Here is a 20506-nt window from a genome sequence, read left to right as displayed (position 1 = left end):
ACTTTTGAACTGAAAAAAAAAAACAGTAATACAGGGGGGGTGACGGGAAAAAAGGGAAATAGGCAAAAAGGGAAAAGAGGGGCTGGAAAGAGGAAATGAGGTAAAGGTATGAGAGAGCGGCTCTGTACTCAGTACAAAGCTTGTGCGGTTAGTCTGGTGCTGACAATGAATCCGCTGCTACTCTATTACAATACTTACAGCACTGGCTCGGGCAGGGTGCATGTTATCGGATATTTGCAGTATACTCTCTGTCTCCTTGGAGGCATCAACAATAGGGAGGACATTTCTGCAAACAGCAGCTGCCCTGAGATTGAATCTTCTAGTAAGAGCTGGCTCTAGACGCTGATTTATAGATTGGGCAGTATGGGCACCGCTCAGGGCTTGGACATGTGATAGTAAATGCCATGCAAAGTTTGCTTGGTGGTTTTTTTTGTGATTTTCAAGCACCTTTTTTAGGAACATGGAAACCATGGAGATATCAGAGTACAAGCTGCAATATGCCCCTGACCTCCGCTGTGAGAACCAATCATCACGAATGCCACTGTGCCAAGTGTGTGAGACGTGTGTGCTGGCCACCCGGCTCGCTGTCACCAAAGAACTGTTTATAAGAGCCGGGCACAACTCCCAAAGGAAGTTCTTATTTGGGGTCATCCGGAGGTTCAAGAGTCTGGACTTGCTGGTTTATATAGAGAAAGTGTTGGAGCCGGCTCTGGGCAAAGACTTTACCTACAGTCGGTCGCGGATTAACCCCAGCCTGGCACAGGACTTCAGCACCAGCGGCTCAGACCGGGCCCTGGACAAGCAGGTCTTGGGCCAGTTTATGACGGAGACTTGGGAATGGTTTAGGAAAGGATCATATTGGACCAAAGCGAATTATGCCCTGCTCCTGCTCCAGATGTGCAACTCCCACCTGCTGCAAAGCGCTGCCAACTTAATCCATGTACTTATTGCCCAGGAGCGGCAGCAAGCAGGTAACTGGTCTCTTACATGTCAGTCCAGGGATAGATGCAACGATTAGTATGGAAGTTATTATATTATATACAGTATGTACTGTCGATGTACTGGGGATCTGCGGGGGTCCTCTGAGTGTCCAATGCTGATTGAAATGCACTGAATGGCAGGTTTACCAGTGTTTGCTAAAAATATTTTATCCCATACAGTGAACACTATAGCATGAAAAAATGTTGCCTCCCGCCAAAAAAATGTAATAAAAATGATTAAAATATTAGACATTTCTAAAATATTGTAACTAAAAAGTGCAACTGACCCTGCAAAAAACAAAGTCTTACGGACCCCTGTATATCGAATTCTAAAAAAGTTACAGGTGTCAGAATACGGCAATTCCACTAAATTTGTTTTGGGTTTTTGTTACATAAATACAATATAAATTTGGCATCACCGCAATCATATCATGCCGAGGAAACTTAGTTATTGTTGCTGGGTTATCTTCTCATACCTGTAGTGTCCCTGTCTGACCACAATTAGTCAATCATGTTTCTGACAAGTCCCAGGTCACAAAAAATTCCTGCATTCCCAGTCGTGTCCATTGGAAACCTACAGGACAACAGACTGATAGCACTAAGGCTAGGCTCACATCTGTGTTAGGGACTCACATGTTCAAGGGATTAAAGAGGTTGTGCCACAAATTACACTTAAAGTGATACTCCAGTTTTTTTATGGCTGGGGTTAGGGCTTATTCACACATCCATTCACTTTTTCACTTCCAAAATGTTCGTTAAAAATGGATGTATTGATCCGCTTTTGACCTTTAAAGATGTTTAACTAGAAGCTCCTTGGACCCAGTGCAAATTCTATAATGGGGCACCTACAGTACCTACTTTGGGACATTTAGGATAGTGGTATATTTTATGTGGCAGAGGGACCTTTGGGGCTCCTAAAGTGTCCAAGGCTTGCTGGTGACTGCTATGGTTGCACCCTCTATAGCTCTGCCCTCTGTCAGTATACTCAGGCACTAGGTTCACACTATCACCTGGCTCTCTGTCATTGGGATCCACTGAAGGAACCAAACAATAAGGAGCTGGTCCAATACGACAGCGGTTATACACGGACCCCATTGACTATAGTGGGGTCTGCCAATTCATAACTGAATTCAGCTGAGAAAAAGTCATCCAAGCAGGAGGATATTCAACGGCCTCTGTGACGGAGTCTCCAACAGAGACTGATACAAATGTCAGCCTTAATAGCTGCGTGATGGAAAATGCATACAATGGACGTTATATGTTATATGTCTGATTTTCACTGTTGTGTGAAGAAGTTCTTTAATCTGCATGCCTGGGGGCCATTCGGTAAAACAGACCGAAACAGGGTTGCAAAGAGATGACTGGACCTGCTCATGAGATCCTGCCATCCCTATTACAAACACTGTACAAGAACCGTCAATGATAAACCAAGTGCAATAGTGGATGTGTAACAAGGAGAGAGGACACTAAGGACATCTGCAAGGAGTTTGTATGTTCTCCCCCACACTCCAAAGACCTACAGATAGGGAATATAGATTGTGACCCCTATATGGCACAATGACCAACAATGTCTGTAAAGCGCTGTGGAATATGTTGTGCCATATAAATAAGTACTGGTATTTGTGGAAGGAATATATTGGCTAAATGATTATTGTGACTATATCTATCAGGGTATATGGGAATACTCCTCTCATAACCTTTAGTAATAAGAACCAAAATAAAAGTGTGACCTCAGACATAGCAGGAGCCTGTTATATTTGCTCTATGAAGGCTGACGAAAACTTTCCATAAAGCAACCTGATCTAAAGGCATGAAAAGTGATCAGTCTCCCTACCTGTGAGCCGCGTCTGTACCAGGCCGTCAGTGCGCCTGAAAATTGCCTTATAAATCTTTAATCTCTTTCCCTAGTGCGGCCATTTCCCTTAAGAGACCTGGTTTCACTTGGTTCTTTATGCACCTCAAAAATATTCAAGACCCGGAGATGGGGCACATTACATGGGGTTTCATACAGCTAGAGCTCAATAGGAACTGTATTAGCCTGGGCTACACATTGAAGTTGCCCTTGACACCCATTGTGTGACCAAACATGACCGTGTCACCCTTGTAAGTGAATGGAGAAGAATTGCCACACTTGGGATGCTGCGACGGCAACTTCTAGTCATCAAAAAGTCCATTGGTGTGCAATTGTTACTTACATTAGTGAAGGAGTCGCAGGGCAAAACGATGATTGGTTGCATGGTGGAAGTCGTAGCCAAAATCGCCATGTAGCCTTGGCCTAAATCTGTTTGAAGTGAGCCCCTAGTGGTGCATGTGGTTGTGTCAGTGTGGCCGAAAGACCCCCAAAAGCCTCTCTGTGAATGGAGCACTAGCCAAACAACCCACAAGGAGGCTTTAGGGGGACACCTGGTTACCCGTCCTTGTGATCACTGGGGACTGTGAACCAAAAAGTATGGCAGAAAACTGTCATATTTGCAAAAAAAGGTGATAGTAATAACCAATATTCTTACAAGCTGGGATATTTCCACACTTGCCTCTTTAGGAATTCAAGAATTGCACGAAGAAAAGTCCAAAGTGAAAGAATCAAGTAAAAGAAAGGATCCTGTACAAGACGTACAAGACGTACAAGACGACCCTTCTCTTATGGTGGTACTTACCTCCTTCCAGTCGACTTCTGGTGTCAGGAAATACAAAGACTTTATCCGATGCCTCCCGGTGCACCTCTCCAAAAAAATTCTAGGTATGTTATCCTGCGAAACCACTGCTTTTTCTATGGATCTGTTGTAATCCTTTCCTCTAAGACGTCTCGCTCTTTCATTGTAGGATACTTGAAGAAGAAGCATCTCTTTAGCTGTCTCTTTGTGTCTCATCACTGGTGCTACCTGACAAAGGACCTTCTTCTGGACCTTGACGCTGAGACACTTGTGAGGAATGAAGCGATGATCCTGCAGGTACGAGAACCGCAACCACGGTTGGCCGGATGACTACTACTGTCTGGGCTACAGTTTTCTGGGTAATGTTAAAGGGGAGGCTGTAAATCTGGTTCCTGGTCTGCAAAATGGAGAATGAAATGTGCAATGTGAGTGCAGCATAATAATGAGCATTTTGGTTAGTTGGTGCCAGTCTCATTGCTGCAGGATCGGTGAGCTTTGGTGTAAATGAAGATTCCTTTAACTCTGAGTTCACATCTCTGTCAGGATTTCTATTTTTCTGTTTCATTATCAGAACAGAAAAACATAAATCCCACCAGAGACACAAACAGCTCCTTATGGATTATATGGGGGACTGTCCGGCTACCACTATGGTGTCAATAATTTTGTGGGAAGACATACAGTGCTTTGCCAAAGAGGAATAAATGCTGCACAGTAAGGCTAAGTTCACACGTGAATTATGTGTGGAGTCATTTGGTCCGGAAAAAAAACGCTTCCTAATTGGGAAGTGGTTTTTGGACCTTGATGCGTTTTTTAGAGTGTTTTCTGGAGCGTTTTTTTGGTAAAAACCGCTTCAGAAAACACCAAGCAGTTTTCCTCTCCCAGACAGTGAATGGGCCGTGAAACCACATCAAAAACTGTGATACGTTTTCACCTCCCACTCACTTCTATTGACCTGAGGCAGAATCTGCCTGAAGAAAGGTCATGTCGATTCTTTTTTCCGCTAGCGGTCTCCACCCATTTGAATGGGCCCTAAGAATGCTTTCAGAAATAGGAGGGTTAATAGTTTATTTTCGTCAATTAACAAAATGCAACAAGGATCAACAAAAGAGAAATGTAAACGCCATCAATATTTGGTGTGACCTTTGCCCTTTGGAGGAGGAGTCCTAGAAGTGATGATCCGGCCCCCACAGATAGAGCCCTGATCTCATCATCATCCAGTCTGTCTGGGATGACGTGAAAAGATAGACGGATTGGAGCAACATCCACAGAAGATCTGGGCTTAGTTCTCCAAGATGGTGACGGGAACAATCTCCCTTCTCAGATCCTTCAAAAACTATCTGCAAGTACCGAGAAGAAGTCAAAGGGCAAAGGTCACACCAAATATTGATGGGATTTTCATTTCTCCTTTCTTTAGTCACTTCAGTTGTTAATTGACAAAAATAAACCATTAACCCTTCTATTTTTACAAGTATTCTTACTTTCAGCATAAACCTTTGCACCATACTGTATACTTCAGATGGATGCCTCTAGTGTATAGCATTGTGTAGCCATATGCATTGTCTATATACTCCCATGTTAGAAAAATACATACACCACATGTTATACTGCGCTATTCCTTACATTGGAAAAATGGATCACCGACAAATAGCAGCCCAACACAGATTATAATGGCGCACATTAGGCCTCAGATGGGTAAAACGGGCCTATGAATAGCTGTTACCTGTGCGCCAGGATATTCCTGGTGCAGAGTAGACTAATAGATGTAGATGTAGCCTAATACTGAGCACTGAGGTCTCTTGGAGTGACCGGGATGTAAATGTGGGTTCCTTTAGTTTAAAGTTTGTATTTTTGTAATTATTTTTCTTTACTGCCTTTGACAGGGAACGTCCTATAAGGGGGTGAGCGTTTCCTACGCCAAAATCCAACCAGTACCAGTACCAAAAGTTGGTGAAGATGGAAATGCTTTACCAAGACGTGAGAAGTACTACCAGGAAATAAAGGTGGGAATGGCTGAAGGTGAAAGATCTCCCAGCAACACAGAGGGGAACATTTATTAAGACTGGCGTATTGTACACTAGTCCTAATAAACAGCTTGTCTGACGCAGGGACCAAGAGATTTGGTGTCCCTTATCCTGGCCGCCCTGTAAGGCTCACCATCACAGAATGTGGTGCGTAATGTGTGGGTCAGGGCTTGGGGTAAGAAAGGGCCTTGTGCTAAATGTGCGCCTCAGTTTTATCCCTCTAGGTGAGTTTTTTGGCGTAGAAGGAATGATGAATTCCCCCCAGAATATTTTAGGAAAGGAGTCTGCTGATTTTGTGGATGGTGACAGACTAAGAGTTACATAGTGGAAAGAGCAAGTCATAGACTGAGAGTTACATAATAGAAGGATCAGGGTCTCCCAGTTGCACAGAGTATTTCAGGACATGAGTGTGCTGATCCTGTATGAACTCACAGACCGACAGTTACATACTGCAGAAAGCAAAGTGCTGAGCAGTACAGAGTATTTCAGGAGAGGGATGTGCTGACCTTGTGGAAAATCATAGACTGAGAGTTGTACAGTACAAGGAGTGGGGCTCTTCAGAGTGTATCAGGAGAGAATTGTAAAGATTTTGTGAGAGTACAGGAGTACAGAGTATTTCAGGAGATTAAGGTGCACATTTTCAGGGGCCTGCAACCACATTCATTTCAGTGATGCTGGAGGAGGACAATTCATCCAAAATATCTTGTCAATTACTACTATAGTAATACAATACTGTATACTACTGGGGCAACACAATGGCTCTGTGATTAGCACTGCAGCCTTGCAGCACTGGAGTCCTAGGTTTGGATCCCACCAGGAACAACATCTGCAAGGAGTTTGTATGTTCTCCCCGTGTTTGTAGGGATTTCCTCCCATTCTACAAAGACATACCGATAGGAAAAAAAATACTGTATATTAATATTAATACACCATATATCATATTGTAAACTTGATGTAACCCCTAATATCCTGCAGCCTGGAGAGAGTCTGGAAGCATCGTATATAGATATAGAGACCCAAGCCGTGTCCCTGGAGGAAAGGAATCTATTCTGTGGATCTTATAACGTCCTCATTCTTACAGGACAGTAAGTGACACCTCACATGTTAGAATAGCCCCCGGGGTGGGTCTGATAAGACACATTTCACTACTTTTTATTGTAACCTCCAGAGGTGACCCGCACAGAGTGATCCATTTTGATGGTGGGCGTTTGGTCGCTGTTGGCTCCAGAGATCGCAGAGTTAAGCTGTATGATATGGCAGACATGGCTCAGATCCCACCCTTGATTCAAGGACATGCCGGGAGTATCCGTGTGGTGCGGCTGTGTGAGGAAAGAGGCCTCGTATTCAGTGGAGGGTTTGATCTCAGTATAAGGTATGACAAATTAATAAAAAGTTAAGGCTGAGACCACACATGGAGGACACGCAGTGCAGAAATGTTGTCTTATGCAGCAGTAAAATATCCTGCAATTTACGCCCCGGCAAAGTGAATGAGATTTTATTTAATGTCATCCCTCAAATTGCAGAAAAACACTGGAAAAAGCAGCCTTGTTGAAATTCTGTGCAATTTTGCAAAATGTAGCATGTTCATTTTATCAGCAAAAAGGTTGCATTTTACTGTGGACTTATATGGAGGAGCAAAAATGCAAAACACAGCTAAAAAGCAGTAAAATTGTTAGCATCTTTGCTGCGTTTCTGCTGGGATTTTTTTTGTGTTTTATTCCCATAGCCTGTTTTGTTGTGATTCATTACATGTGGCCTAATGGATACTTCTAGGTTAACTTCAATCCTTACCCTTATCATTCTCATCCGTCTGGCAGGCAGTGGGATTTGCACAGCGGAGTGTGTCTGAGGATCTACCACGGACACATGAAGACCATAACATGCCTGGATGTACAAGATGATTTGCTGGTGTCTGGAGCAAAAGACGGACTAGTGAAAGGTCAGGAAGAGCCTGAGGACAGGACACAAATAAAATGTTACTACAATTATAAGATAAACATGAGAAACGTATACAGTCATATTCCTTTATAGCAGTAATATTCAGCATCCTCCTGGTGCAGTCACTACTGCTCCACTGCACCTAAAACACCAGGCGCAGATGAGCTGAAACTGGGACATACCTCCCGCCGCCCGGAATCCAGGACTGCCTCGCTGAAACCGGGATGGTTGGGAGGTATGGGGCTGGATTAGATCAGTCAAAATGCCACCGCCCCTAACATAGATGTCTCTGTAAATGGCCGGCCATCGGTTTGCAGCCGTTGCCTTAGGTGGATGCCCAAGGGGCAAAGTGATCTAATGATTGAGCCTTCTCCTCCTTATAGTGTGGGCTGTCTCTATGGGGAAATGTACACGGACATTTAAACACAAGGACCCGGTGCTGGCTGTAAGACTGAGGGACCAGTTAGTGGTGAGCGGCTGTGAGAAGGGACTAGTCAAAATCTGGCACCTGGAATCGGCTGAATTGATCAAGGTGGGTGAGAATATTGTACGTGGCCTTCATGATTAAGCAATAAGATACAAATGTAGCGGAGACAAACCAAACTTCTGCAATAGATGAAACTGTATCAGCGGGATATCTGCAAAAAACAGTGAAAAGTCAATGAAAAAAATTCAATGGTTTTTCATTGTTTTTTGTTGTCTTCTGTGATAACTCATCACAATTGCAGAAGGTCTGATTAACACTGCTACGTCTGTGTATAGTAGTCATCGGTTAGATGTGCATGAAGAGTAATCCGTTCATAATGCAAATTTCTGCAACTTTCTAATATAGTTTAGGAGAAATTTATAATACCTTGTGCACCAGTTTTCTGGCACACAAGGCAGGAGTAAGGTATTATCTGTCACAGAGGTGAGTGCAGACACATGGCCCTGCCGCAGTGTGCCTTGTCATATATGAGGCGTATCCTCCCAGGGCACAGGGGTTATCAAGACCAGCGTGTTATATTCCAGTCTTGATGAATCCCCCCTTTGTGTGTGATGTCAGCGAGATGATAAAGGCCTGTCCATGTGATAAGTGTACAGATCAATGGCGGGTACTTACATAAGCATGACCAGGACAGGATAGATGACATCAGGATTGTTTCCATTTACTGACAAAAATCTTGCAAATGATAAAAAATTTTGTAACAAAAATATTTTGAAAAGTTGCAGAAGTTTTTTTATGATACTGCGATTAAACGTTACATCAGTACTAGAGATGAGCGAGTAGTATTCGATGCGTTTAACCCCTTGGTGTTCAGCCACTTACACGCATACCTATGAGGGGAGGTATTTGATCGAATACAACTCGCTCATCCCTAGTCAGTACCGATTTTTTTTTGGTTTTACGTTTTCCCCTTTTGTATTGATCAGACATTACCTGGACACCAGGGGGCTATAAAATGCCTCTCATTTGATCAATGGCACTTGGTATCGGGGGGTTCAGACGGATACGCCATTGCCTGGAGCATGATGGGAACTTTTCAGAAACGCTTAATGACCTTTAGACATCCAAAGTAAGTCAAGTCTATGAATAGCTAAATTTTGTACTGATAGGAAACATAAAAGAAGAGCAGACAAGCCCCCCACAACAGTCACATCCTAGCTGTACGCTTCTAGTATAGGTTAATTTTAGGTTAAACATTTTTGCATATGTCCCCCACCTCTGCAAAAATGTTTTCTGCTTGTTATATCCACATGCTGTGACCCCTCCTCATGTCCTCCAACCACGGTCGGGCTGTATTATTATTAACAACACTCCACACAGAGAACTAAATGATCCTGCAGTGTGTCTGTGTTTCTTTCCTTTTTATTTGCTCTGATTCCTAGGATTTCTCTGCCATGAGCTTGTATGTGTTTCTCTCTTGTTATATACTACTGTACCATCTATGAAACTGTATCACTGAAATTTCCCCATTGTGGGACTATTAAAGGATTATCTTATCTTAATAGAGATGAGCGAATGGTATTCCAAACTTTAGTTTCGATACCTCGCTCCATAGGAATGAATGGAAGCGGCCAGCGCGCAGGGGGTTAAGCACCGGCCACTTCCATTCATTCCTATGGAGCGAGCTATACTATTCGCTCATCTCTATTAATAATACATAATACCTCTGTACGTATTATCAGACACAAGTCCCCTATAGATGTTGTCATTGACCCAGTATAGTGATGGTCCCTTACTGAGCTAGAACCCCTATGATCATCTGTGGAAGAACCCAGCATAAAGTGTCTTGTATTCCTACAGTGCCCCCACAGGGGAGATAAAGTATTACACAGTGTCTAGTGAAACTAAGGGTCTGTCTGTGACTATAGATTATACGGAGTATATAGGTGCCAGTTACAATAACTGCAGATTTCATCTAGGCTGATTTTGAGCCCATATTCTTGCAGGGAGGTGATGTGCCTGGAGCTGCTCTACCTCAGGGTTATTACTGGATGTGCTGATGGTAAAATTCGGGTATTTAATTTCCTCAATGGAGACTGCCTGCGTGTGATGAGAGCCAACAGCAAAGCCGACCCAGTGGCCGCACTGTGCATTCGAGACAACAGGTAACAACTTTATAGTATAGTGGCCTGTTCTAGCACAAGGCTGAGCTTATAGGGAGTCTATCAGGTCCAAAATGACTCTCAAACCAATAATAGTGCCATATAGGGGCTGTTACCTCCTGTACCAATAATAGTGCCATATAGGGGGCAGTTACCTCCCAAACCAGTAATTGTACCATGTAGGGGGCTGTTACCTCCCAAACCAATAATAGTGCCATGTAGGGGGCTCTTACCTCCCAAACCAATAATAGTGCCATATAGGGGGATGTTACCTCCAGTACCAATAATAGTTTCATGTAGGGGATGTTACCTCCCAAACCAATAACAGTGCCATATAGGGGGATGTTACCTCCCATACCAATAATAGTGCCATGTAGGGGGCTGTTACCTCCCAAACCAGTAATTGTACCATGTAGGGGGCTGTTACCTCCAGTACCAATAATAGTGCCATGTAGGGGGCTGTTACCTCCAGTACCAATAATAGTGCCATGTAGGGGGATGTTACCTCCCAAACCAATAATAGTGCCATGTAGGGGGATGTTACCTCCAATACCAATAATAGTGCCATGTAGGGGGATGTTACCTCCAATACCAATAATAGTGCCATGTAGGGGGCTGTTACCTCCAGTGCCAATAATAGTGCCATGTAGGGGGCTGTTACCTCCCAAACCAATAATAGTGCCATGTAGAGGGCTGTTACCTCCAATACCAATAATAGTGCCATGTAGGGGGCTGTTACCTCCAATACCGATAATAGTGCCATATAGGGAGCTTTACTAGGAACACAAACATACATTTGTGGCCACAAACTGATGAAGCAGTGCAGAGGAATTCCTGATAATGATCACATTAATGCTGCAGCACATATTACATGTGTCACTGAGGCTGTGGCTATGTAGAATAAGGAGCAGTCTTCCCTCCTCCTCTGTCTATTATAACTACATGTAATTCTGCCAGGAGTAACTGTATAATAGCAAACAAATAGCTGAGAAAATCATAGTGAGCAAAATATCGAAGATCTGAACTGCAAATACATGGTACGACACCAGAAAGCAACAATCTAAAGCTTCTTGATGTCTGTGAATAATATTCCACCCGTAGTATCAGGAGTAGATACAAGCGCATAGGACACTTTTCTTATGTTGTAAGATGTGACATGTGCAGCATGTTTAGTTCAATACATAGATGTGTCTGTCAAGGCTGTGAGGAAAACAACCCCGCCCCTCTGCATTAACTATGTATTGAGAGGACAGACCCTCCTCATTCCACTCATTTTGGAAATGTTTTGATTTTATATAGTATCTATAGACAGAACTTCCCTAGTAACTGGGAGTGAACAGCAAATCGGCTGAAAGGGAGACACCTAATGGCAGGAACTTTAGAGAGGTTTTCAGGCAGAAAGGAGCAGCATTGAAGTGCATTACATTTTGTACCAGAATCACATGCTCTATGAAATGATACTGAGTTATATGAAAATTTAGTGACAATTTAGGCAGTATCCAAACAGCACCACTCACCCCAGTATACTCAACAGCTTCTGAATGTGATGTCCTTACAGATATTATTGATGAACACTATTTTTAATACAATCGTTTATCCAATCTATTTAATTGAACTCTAGGATGGTGATTAATGTTCTGACAAGCATCATGATCTTCCAATTTGAAGAGGTCACGTGGGATTACTCCCAGGCATCAGAAAAAGTTGATGTCCTGAAAGAAAGGCGACGCTTCCAAGAAGCTCCCATCCGGGTGAGGCCATACAGCTATGTGCGTGCCCAGAGAATGAAACGTGTTGGGTCCAGCAATAGGAAAATCTACCAGGAGGAAGACGACCAAAGTTGGGGGACAAAGAGCCAGCTGTCCCATCATGCTCGTTGTTTGTCTGCAAGAAGCATGAAGAGAGCACATGGTAGTACATTGTTATAACTCTTCCACATATCTATGTCAAATGCAGGGTCGGACTGGGGTGCCTAGGGCCCACCAAGTTATTATACTTACCGACCGACCGACTGCTGCTCCCGCATGCTCTTCTCTCAGACGTCTGTGTATCAGCGTAGGCGGCGTGATGACGCCGCCTACGCTGATACGTAGATGGCTGAACAAGCGCAAGGAGATCGGTAGCTCTCCTTGCGCTGGTTCTTAGGATTAGGGGAGGCGCCCTAAGCACTCTGACATGGGCAGGGGCCCGATTGAAATGTCAGGGGCCCGATCAGGCCCCTAACCACCCGATCCACCCCATTGATGATCGGGCCCCTGCCTATGCTAAAATGATTAGCTGTATAGTCGGGGCCCGGGGGCCCACCGGGGGATCCCCCGGTGCTCCGGCGGGCCAGTCCGACCCTGGTCAAATGTATATACACCAGTCATAACCACCGCTACTATAGGTTACATTTAAAGCGCCACAATCCCTTTAACTGTAAAATAAGTAGATGCACACTGCTTATCCTAATGATATACTGCACTAACCCATTGCAGATTTACACATGGAGTCCTTAAAGCCAGCTACTTGGCCCGAGCTAAGAAATTACCGCAGAAGTTTTGCATACATTGATCTGCAACCAGAATTCTACAAGAATCCTCCATCAGCATGTAGACCCCGTACAGCAAGAGAACGAAGCCCAGAACCAACAAGTACTACCCCTGCCATGAAGACAAAGGATGACTCGGGTACGAAAATGTTATCAAATGTACTTGTTGGCATTCAAGGGCTTATCCATAGGGGGCAGAACTTAGAAGCTATGGTACAGTCTTGTACATAGGAGTAGTATTATAGTAGTTATATTCTTGTACATAGGAGTAGTATTATAGTAGTTATATTCTTGTATATAGGAGGTAGTATTATAGTAGTTATATTCTTATACATAGGAGTAGTATTATAGTAGTTATATTCTTGTACATAGGAGGTAGTATTATAGTAGTTATATTCTTGTACATAGGAGTAGTATTATAGTAGTTATATTCTTGTACATATAAGGTAGTATTATAGTAGTTATATTCTTGTACATAGGAGTAGTATTATAGTAGTTATATTCTTGTACATAGGAGCAGTATTATAGTAGTTATATTCTTGTACATAGGAGTAGTATTATAGTAGTTATATTCTTGTACATATAAGGTAGTATTATAGTAGTTATATTCTTGTACATAGGAGGTAGTATTATAGTAGTTATATACTTGTACATAGGAGCAGTATTATAGTAGTTATATTCTTATACATAGGAGTAGTATTATAGTAGTTATATTCTTGTACATAGGAGTAGTATTATAGTAGTTATATTCTTGTACATAGGAGTAGTATTATAGTAGTTATATTCTTGTACATAGGAGTAGTATTATAGTAGTTATATTCTTGTACATAGGAGTAGTATTATAGTAGTTATATTCTTGTACATAGGGGGGTAGTATTATAGTAGTTATATTCTTGTACATATAAGGTAGTATTATAGTAGTTATATTCTTGTACATAGGAGTAGTATTATAGTAGTTATATTCTTGTACATAGGAGTAGTATTATAGTAGTTATATTCTTGTACATAGGAGCAGTATTATAGTAGTTATATTCTTGTACATATAAGGTAGTATTATAGTAGTTATATTCTTGTACATAGGAGTAGTATTATAGTAGTTATATTCTTGTACATAGGAAGTAGTATTATAGTAGTTATATTCTTGTACATAGTATCAGTATTATAGTAGTTATATTCTTGTACATAGGAGGTAGTATTATAGTAGTTATATTCTTGTACATAGGAGCAGTATTATAGTAGTTATATTCTTGTACATAGGAGTAGTATTATAGTACTTATATTCTTGTACATAGGAGCAGTATTATAGTAGTTATATTCTTGTACATAGGAGTAGTATTATAGTACTTATATTCTTGTACATAGGAGGCAGTATTATAGTAGTTATATTCTTGTACATAGGAGTAGTATTATAGTACTTATATTCTTGTACATAGGAGGCAGTATTATAGTAGTTATATTCTTGTATATAGGAGCAGTATTATAGTAGTTATATTCTTGTACATATAAGGTAGTATTATAGTAGTTATATTCTTGTACATAGGAGTAGTTTTATAGTAGTTATATTCTTGTACATATAAGGTAGTATTATAGTAGTTATATTCTTGTACATAGGAGTAGTATTATAGTAGTTATATTCTTGTACATAGGAGTAGTATTATAGTAGTTATATTCTTGTACATAGGAGTAGTATTATAGTAGTTATATTCTTGTACATAGGAGTAGTATTATAGTAGTTATATTCTTGTACATAGGAGTAGTATTATAGTAGTTATATTCTTGTACATAGGAGTAGTATTATAGTAGTTATATTCTTGTACATAGGGGGGTAGTATTATAGTAGTTATATTCTTGTACATATAAGGTAGTATTATAGTAGTTATATTCTTGTACATAGGAGTAGTATTATAGTAGTTATATTCTTGTACATAGGAGGTAGTATTATAGTAGTTATATTCTTGCACATAGGAGTAGTATTATAGTAGTTATATTCTTGTACATAGTATCAGTATTATAGTAGTTATATTCTTGTACATAGGAGGTAGTATTATAGTAGTTATATTCTTGTACATAGGAGCAGTATTATAGTAGTTATATTCTTGTACATAGGAGGTAGTATTATAGTAGTTATATTCTTGTACATAGGAGCAGTATTATAGTAGTTATATTCTTGTACATAGGAGGTAGTATTATAGTAGTTATATTCTTGTACATAGGAGCAGTATTATAGTAGTTATATTCTTGTACATAGGAGGTAGTATTATAGTAGTTATATTCTTGTACATAGGAGCAGTATTATAGTAGTTATATTCTTGTACATAGGAGGTAGTATTATAGTAGTTATATTCTTGTACATAGGAGCAGTATTATAGTAGTTATATTCTTGTACATAGCGGCAGTATTATAGTAGTTATATTCTTGTACATAGGAGAAGTATTATAGTAGTTATATTCTTGCACATAGGAGTAGTATTATAGTAGTTATATTCTTGTACATAGGAGTAGTATTATAGTAGTTAGGGAAGTCTTGTAACTGAAAGTGATGACAGTTATGTCAGTTCATATTCGTTAAATAAAAAAAAGGTTAAAAAATATATACATTAAATATATATATGAAAAAGAAATGTAGGGGCACTAACCAAGGTGTATTCTTAAAACCGTGCCTTGTGTAGGCCTCTGTAGGATTAGCTTGAAGACAACTTTTCTTAAATTTGGAGGGAATGAATATGAGCGGTCGGGATCAGAAAAGAACGGATTCCGATCGGCGATCGAGTAAATTTCACGTTTGTGATCGGTTTCTGATCCCACCTAAAATAGGTCGGGAACAGAAATCCGATCTCGATCGCTCAACTTACCTGCACAGAACCGCTGCTGCTGCTGCCGCTCTCCGTTCTTCTCGGTCTGGTTCTCTCGCATTTACAGGCCTGCAGAGCGCCGGGCGCGCCCCCGCCTCCCAGACTAGTGTCACAGACCTAGGAAGAAGGCGGGGCTTGTGGCTTAGGAGAGTGTGGGCAGGTACTGGGAGGGGAGAAGTGAGTGATGCACTCACATCTCCCCGCCCTGTACCCGCCCACACTCTCCTAAGCCACAACAAGCCCCGCCTATTCCCAGCATCAGTAACACTAGCCTGGGTCCTAACACTAGTCTTCAGTAGTTGATACCTTTTTTAATGGCTAACCAAAATGATGATAGATTACAAGCTTTCGAGGCTGCTTAGGCCCTTCATCAGGTATAGTTACAAAGATATATTTTTCCATATTATGCTGTACGTTGGATTGTTACTTTAGTGGAGGAGAGCACCCCCTATTGGTTGTTTTGGTTGCTCCATTGCAGTTATACGGTTATAAAGTTATATATTTATTTAATATATGTGTGTTCATTTAAATTGTAGATGATGAATCAGGTTATGGATCTCCAGGGCGTAAATCCGCCCTTTCCATGAGTGAGAGTGCAGCACTACAACGTATGAAGCAACGCGGGCCCCACACTCCAATGAGCCCCAATCAAATCCTCCTTAAAGTCAGTACTATCCAGAATTTACAGAAGACAGATGCGGTGGGGTCAAATATGGAACTCAACTCCAGGATCCGTGACGCATGGGGGGTTGCTGGTAATGAACGGAAGGCTGTCATCTCACCTTCCCAGCGTACGGAAAGCCAGAACATCGACCCTCTGACTCTTCTACAGCAGTTGAAGTCTTCTTCTGTTCCTGTAGATATGAGAACTATCCCAACAGGCTTGGAAGTAAGAAAACTGGGGCTGAAGATGAAAGAATCCTTGTTAGGTCCGGAGATTTATTCCACCATACCCTGCCCTACTATTATTCGACCACGCACAAGCTGTGATTACCGGAAGAAAGAAAAGTGCAATGGCGTCCCTAGGAGATCGGCGTCTGCCCTTGATGCCGGCCTGAAGCAAATTGGCCTCTATACAAGTTGCGAGTCTGTTCAACCCATGCGGATGATCATGGGACAACATATCAAAATGAATATACCAAAACGGAAAGTTCCGGATCAGGTTGTGAATGTCGACCCATACAGAGATCGCAGCGGCTTCCAACTCCTTACCATGAAGCAACTGAAGCAAGTACAAATGGAAAAGACGTCACAGCAGAAAGAAGAGGACGCCCAAGTACAGTCCACCAAGAGCAAAGAGAGCAGGAAGGCCTGGCTGAAGAAGATTCAAGGGAAAAATATAGACGACTTCACCAAAGCTGGAAAGATTGCCGCGCCGGAGTTTGGGCCAGATGTGTTTCTTTAATCGGGGTAGATAAAGAAAGTGAAAGTTACTATATGCCTATATCTGTATATTAGGGTGACAATACGTTCTATCGAAAAAAATAAAAATTTGCTTTATACAAGGTCTCCCCCTCTATATATACAAATAAAGCTGGCTTCTTTTGGTTGTGTTTATAAGGGGCTCAATGTTGGCCTTTGAACATATAATAGCTGGTAAAATAGGATTTGGGGAGTTTTAATATTGGCTGCTATTCAGGCCATCCACAAGTTTAGTCACCGTTGTCAGAAAAAATGGCATCTTCGAATTGTAGGGTTTAGAGAAATCTGTAAGCTGCCGTCAAATTGCAAGGTGTTGGCCCGGTTTTATTTCCTGCACTGTAGAGAATTGCAACCAACATGGTTGCCGTCACAGCCAACTAAGTACTTCGGTACTGGGTAAAAACTAGAATCCCGACAAGGTAACACTATCATGTGATTAGTAAGGTGAAGAATCTGTTTGGTCAATGGAACAGTCTCAAGAAGAATGCTAAACGACGAGCCAAAACCCAAGAATCCAAGAAGGAATTTGTTAATAAACTTGAAGATTTGTTTCGCTCATGCTGATGCCATAAAACTTATAAAACGTCAGGAAGAACGTGACTTCTTATTTGCTCGAAGAAAGAAAGGATTTTGTGGAAACATGGGACCATTAGACAGAAACCTGGTCAAGGTCAAGGAAAGAAGATTTAGGGGAAAATTACAGGCAGAGAATCGAAGAATAAAACGAAACTGAGCGAATTCAGCAGTCACCAGCATGAGCCGAAGTTAGCAGTAGTAGCAGTTCCAACTGCGCCTCTGACAAAGATAGTGATGAGGATGAAGGGCATTTTAGTCCTAGGAAACATAAGTCGGTAAGACCTGTCAACATTGTGACTCTAGAAGTTGCTGCAGCTCTAGATAGAACTAGTGCCAGTCATAGAAAAGCGAACGACTTGCTTGCTGCTACTTCTAAAGCCTCTTGACTATGATCCAGGCAGTTTCACGTTAAACAGGGAATCTATCAGACAGGCTCATTGCCGGCATCGAGAGATTGCAGCAAATGCCATCAAAGCTTCCTTCCATAGCAGTGGTCCAATGACTGTACACTGGAACGGGAAAAGGTTTGCAACCCAGACTCGCAATGAAACTGCTGAGCAACTGGCAGTACTAGTGTCAGGAGGGAGAGTTGTTGTTGGTCCCAGAGAAATCTCAGCACAGGAGCAGCACAAGCTACAGCTGTATTCCAGGTTCTGCAGGATTGGCAGCTCTTGGATAAAGTGAAGTTTATACAAAATATCAAAGGGAGAGACACCGATCACCAATCTAGTGTAGTAGGTAGGAAATAACGGGAATGTGACTAGACCAAAAGTTGGCCTCTTACCTCTATGTGTTGTGATGAGTCACAACAACATAAACACATATAGAATTGAACGTGGCGGCAGCAGCTATCCCCTTGCATCAATCGAAGTTGCGCAAACAGAAATTCCGCGGGGTCTTGGACAAATGGGATGAGGAGGAATGGGGTCATGCGCGCACAAACTGATCACATGGTATTTAAGCTTCAAAGTTTATTAATACCAAGCACAACGCTTTTCGGGTGGGGGGCCCTTTCTCAGGTGCAAATACAACTGGCTTGCAGCATCTCTGGAGTATCTTCGATGTGTTACCCCATCAGATTCTGCGTCAAAATCCTGACCAAAAAACTCTGTGTGACCTTACCCTTACTGAGCCAAATACCTCTGATTTTGTATATCCAGTAGATCTCCCTCTTGTTCAGGTTTCCAAAGCGGATGGGTACACCCTCAGGGATTTAATCAATAGGGATCACTGAAAATTGCCCAAAATCGCAGTCATGATGTCGGGCTGCATGCCGTGAGAGACTGTTTTAAAAAACCATTAGGGCTAGTTCACACAGGCAAAGAGGGGGGCGGATTATGGCGCTGAATCCACGTCACAATCCGCCCCCTCACAATGGAGCTCTATGTAGACCACCAGGCTGTCCTTTCTGATTCAGCCCCAGCGTCCGCCTCACGGCAGCACCCTCTGGAGTCGGCCCATTCATTTGAACCGACTCCGGAGGGGGAAGCCATGTCTGTTGAAAGCCTCGACAGTCGTGGCAGGCGCATTTTGGTCCGGGAGTGATGCGGGAAGGCCAAAATCCGCCCTTACACTCCCTGTGTGAACGGGGCCTTAGTTACATTCGACCTGTGTTTACTGACACGCTCCCTAAGTGTCATCGTTGTGCGGCCACTGTACTGTAAACCGCATGTTCACTCCATCGGATATATTATAAAATTAGAAGAACAATTAATAAAATGTTTGGGTACATTTCAAACTTTAGATATAAGCGAGTCTCTCATTGGTTAGAAATCTGCAGGTGTTTTCAGTTACCAATTAGATCCTTCCTTTAAATCGATGCATATTTCCCACAATCCTTACCACCCCCTGACGAAGACCTAGCGGTCGAAACGCGCGTCGGGTGCCCGACCCGTGGATAGTGGATACTTGGTCACTTATTCCATCATGGGTGAGCAGTTAGTATTTATTTATTCACTGTTATAATCTACACACTCTTATTGCTGAGACATCAGTTTTGCTTTGCCTTAGGGTTTAAATGCTATACATTTTCTTGTTTTTCTATACATACATACACATTCATGGTTATTGGGCACATGCCGTCATGTTTTGGCTATAGCCATATGTATGTTAATGAGTGATATAACAATTGGTCACTGGTACAATACATATTTGTTAAAGAAGATATGTACATATCCCTAAGCATTAACACTATCTGTGGGCAATAATATATATTATATTGATTGATATTTTATATCTACTTAACTCTGCTGTTCCGACAATGTGTTTAGTTATGTGTGACATCAATGCCACCTAGTGGTGAATTGTTGTAATTATACTGAATTAATATCTATATTGTTGATGTTGATTCACAATACTCCAAACCTTTAGATAATTCACAAGTACCTACATCCCCGGTTTGCTGGGATAGAGCCCACCTTTTTGTATTGCTGTCTTGTTAATTTTTAATGATGTTGAATAAAAATTGATTTTATTTTTCATACATTACTTTGAGTATTGTGTTATTCTCCGTTGTTTCCACAATTCTTGCTATCCTATGTGGAGAAGCCTATACATGCTAAATAGGGGTATTGACAGGTTAATTTACTAGTTACGTTGATTTTACTATACTATTGAGCAGCCGTGTCATGTTGTTGTGCTTTGTATATATGTTTTATAGTTGTATTTTAAAACGGGTGTGTGTGTGTGTGCGTTTGTGTGTGTGGGGGGGGGGGGCTGTTAAAATAAGATTAGTGGTGCCTGCATAGCCTTTTTAAAGGCTATTCACACATATGTGGGGCTCATACAGCATAATTTTGCTGATAAAGCCCCTTTAAATTCCAGGAAAGTGGGATCATCCCCCTCCCAGATGAACATTAAGTCATCGATATATCTTTTAAAATAAATGATCTGATTACGCCGCGGACGGTCATTGAGAATAAATGTCTGTTCCAAAATACCCATAAATA

General features: G+C 41.8%; 1 protein-coding gene across 1 annotated transcript; it reads left to right on the top strand.

Moving 5' to 3' along the window:
* Window positions 1-460: 460 nt before the first annotated feature.
* Window positions 461-16980, top strand: FBXW10 (F-box and WD repeat domain containing 10). Its single transcript, XM_075278166.1, has 13 exons — window positions 461-971; window positions 3520-3717; window positions 3801-3928; window positions 5512-5631; window positions 6628-6737; window positions 6821-7024; window positions 7470-7591; window positions 7974-8122; window positions 9004-9146; window positions 10024-10182; window positions 11801-12090; window positions 12657-12848; window positions 16097-16980. Exons 1-13 carry the CDS (start codon window positions 461-463, stop codon window positions 16963-16965), a joined length of 3195 nt encoding a protein of 1064 aa, XP_075134267.1. The 3' UTR covers window positions 16966-16980.
* The last annotated feature ends 3526 nt before the right edge of the window (window positions 16981-20506 follow it).

Source organism: Leptodactylus fuscus, chromosome 6, assembly GCF_031893055.1.
Source record: "Leptodactylus fuscus isolate aLepFus1 chromosome 6, aLepFus1.hap2, whole genome shotgun sequence".
NCBI classification, from domain to species: Eukaryota; Metazoa; Chordata; class Amphibia; order Anura; family Leptodactylidae; genus Leptodactylus; species Leptodactylus fuscus.
Note: the sequence above shows the minus strand (reverse complement) of the source record. Positions and strands in the feature narration are given on the sequence as shown.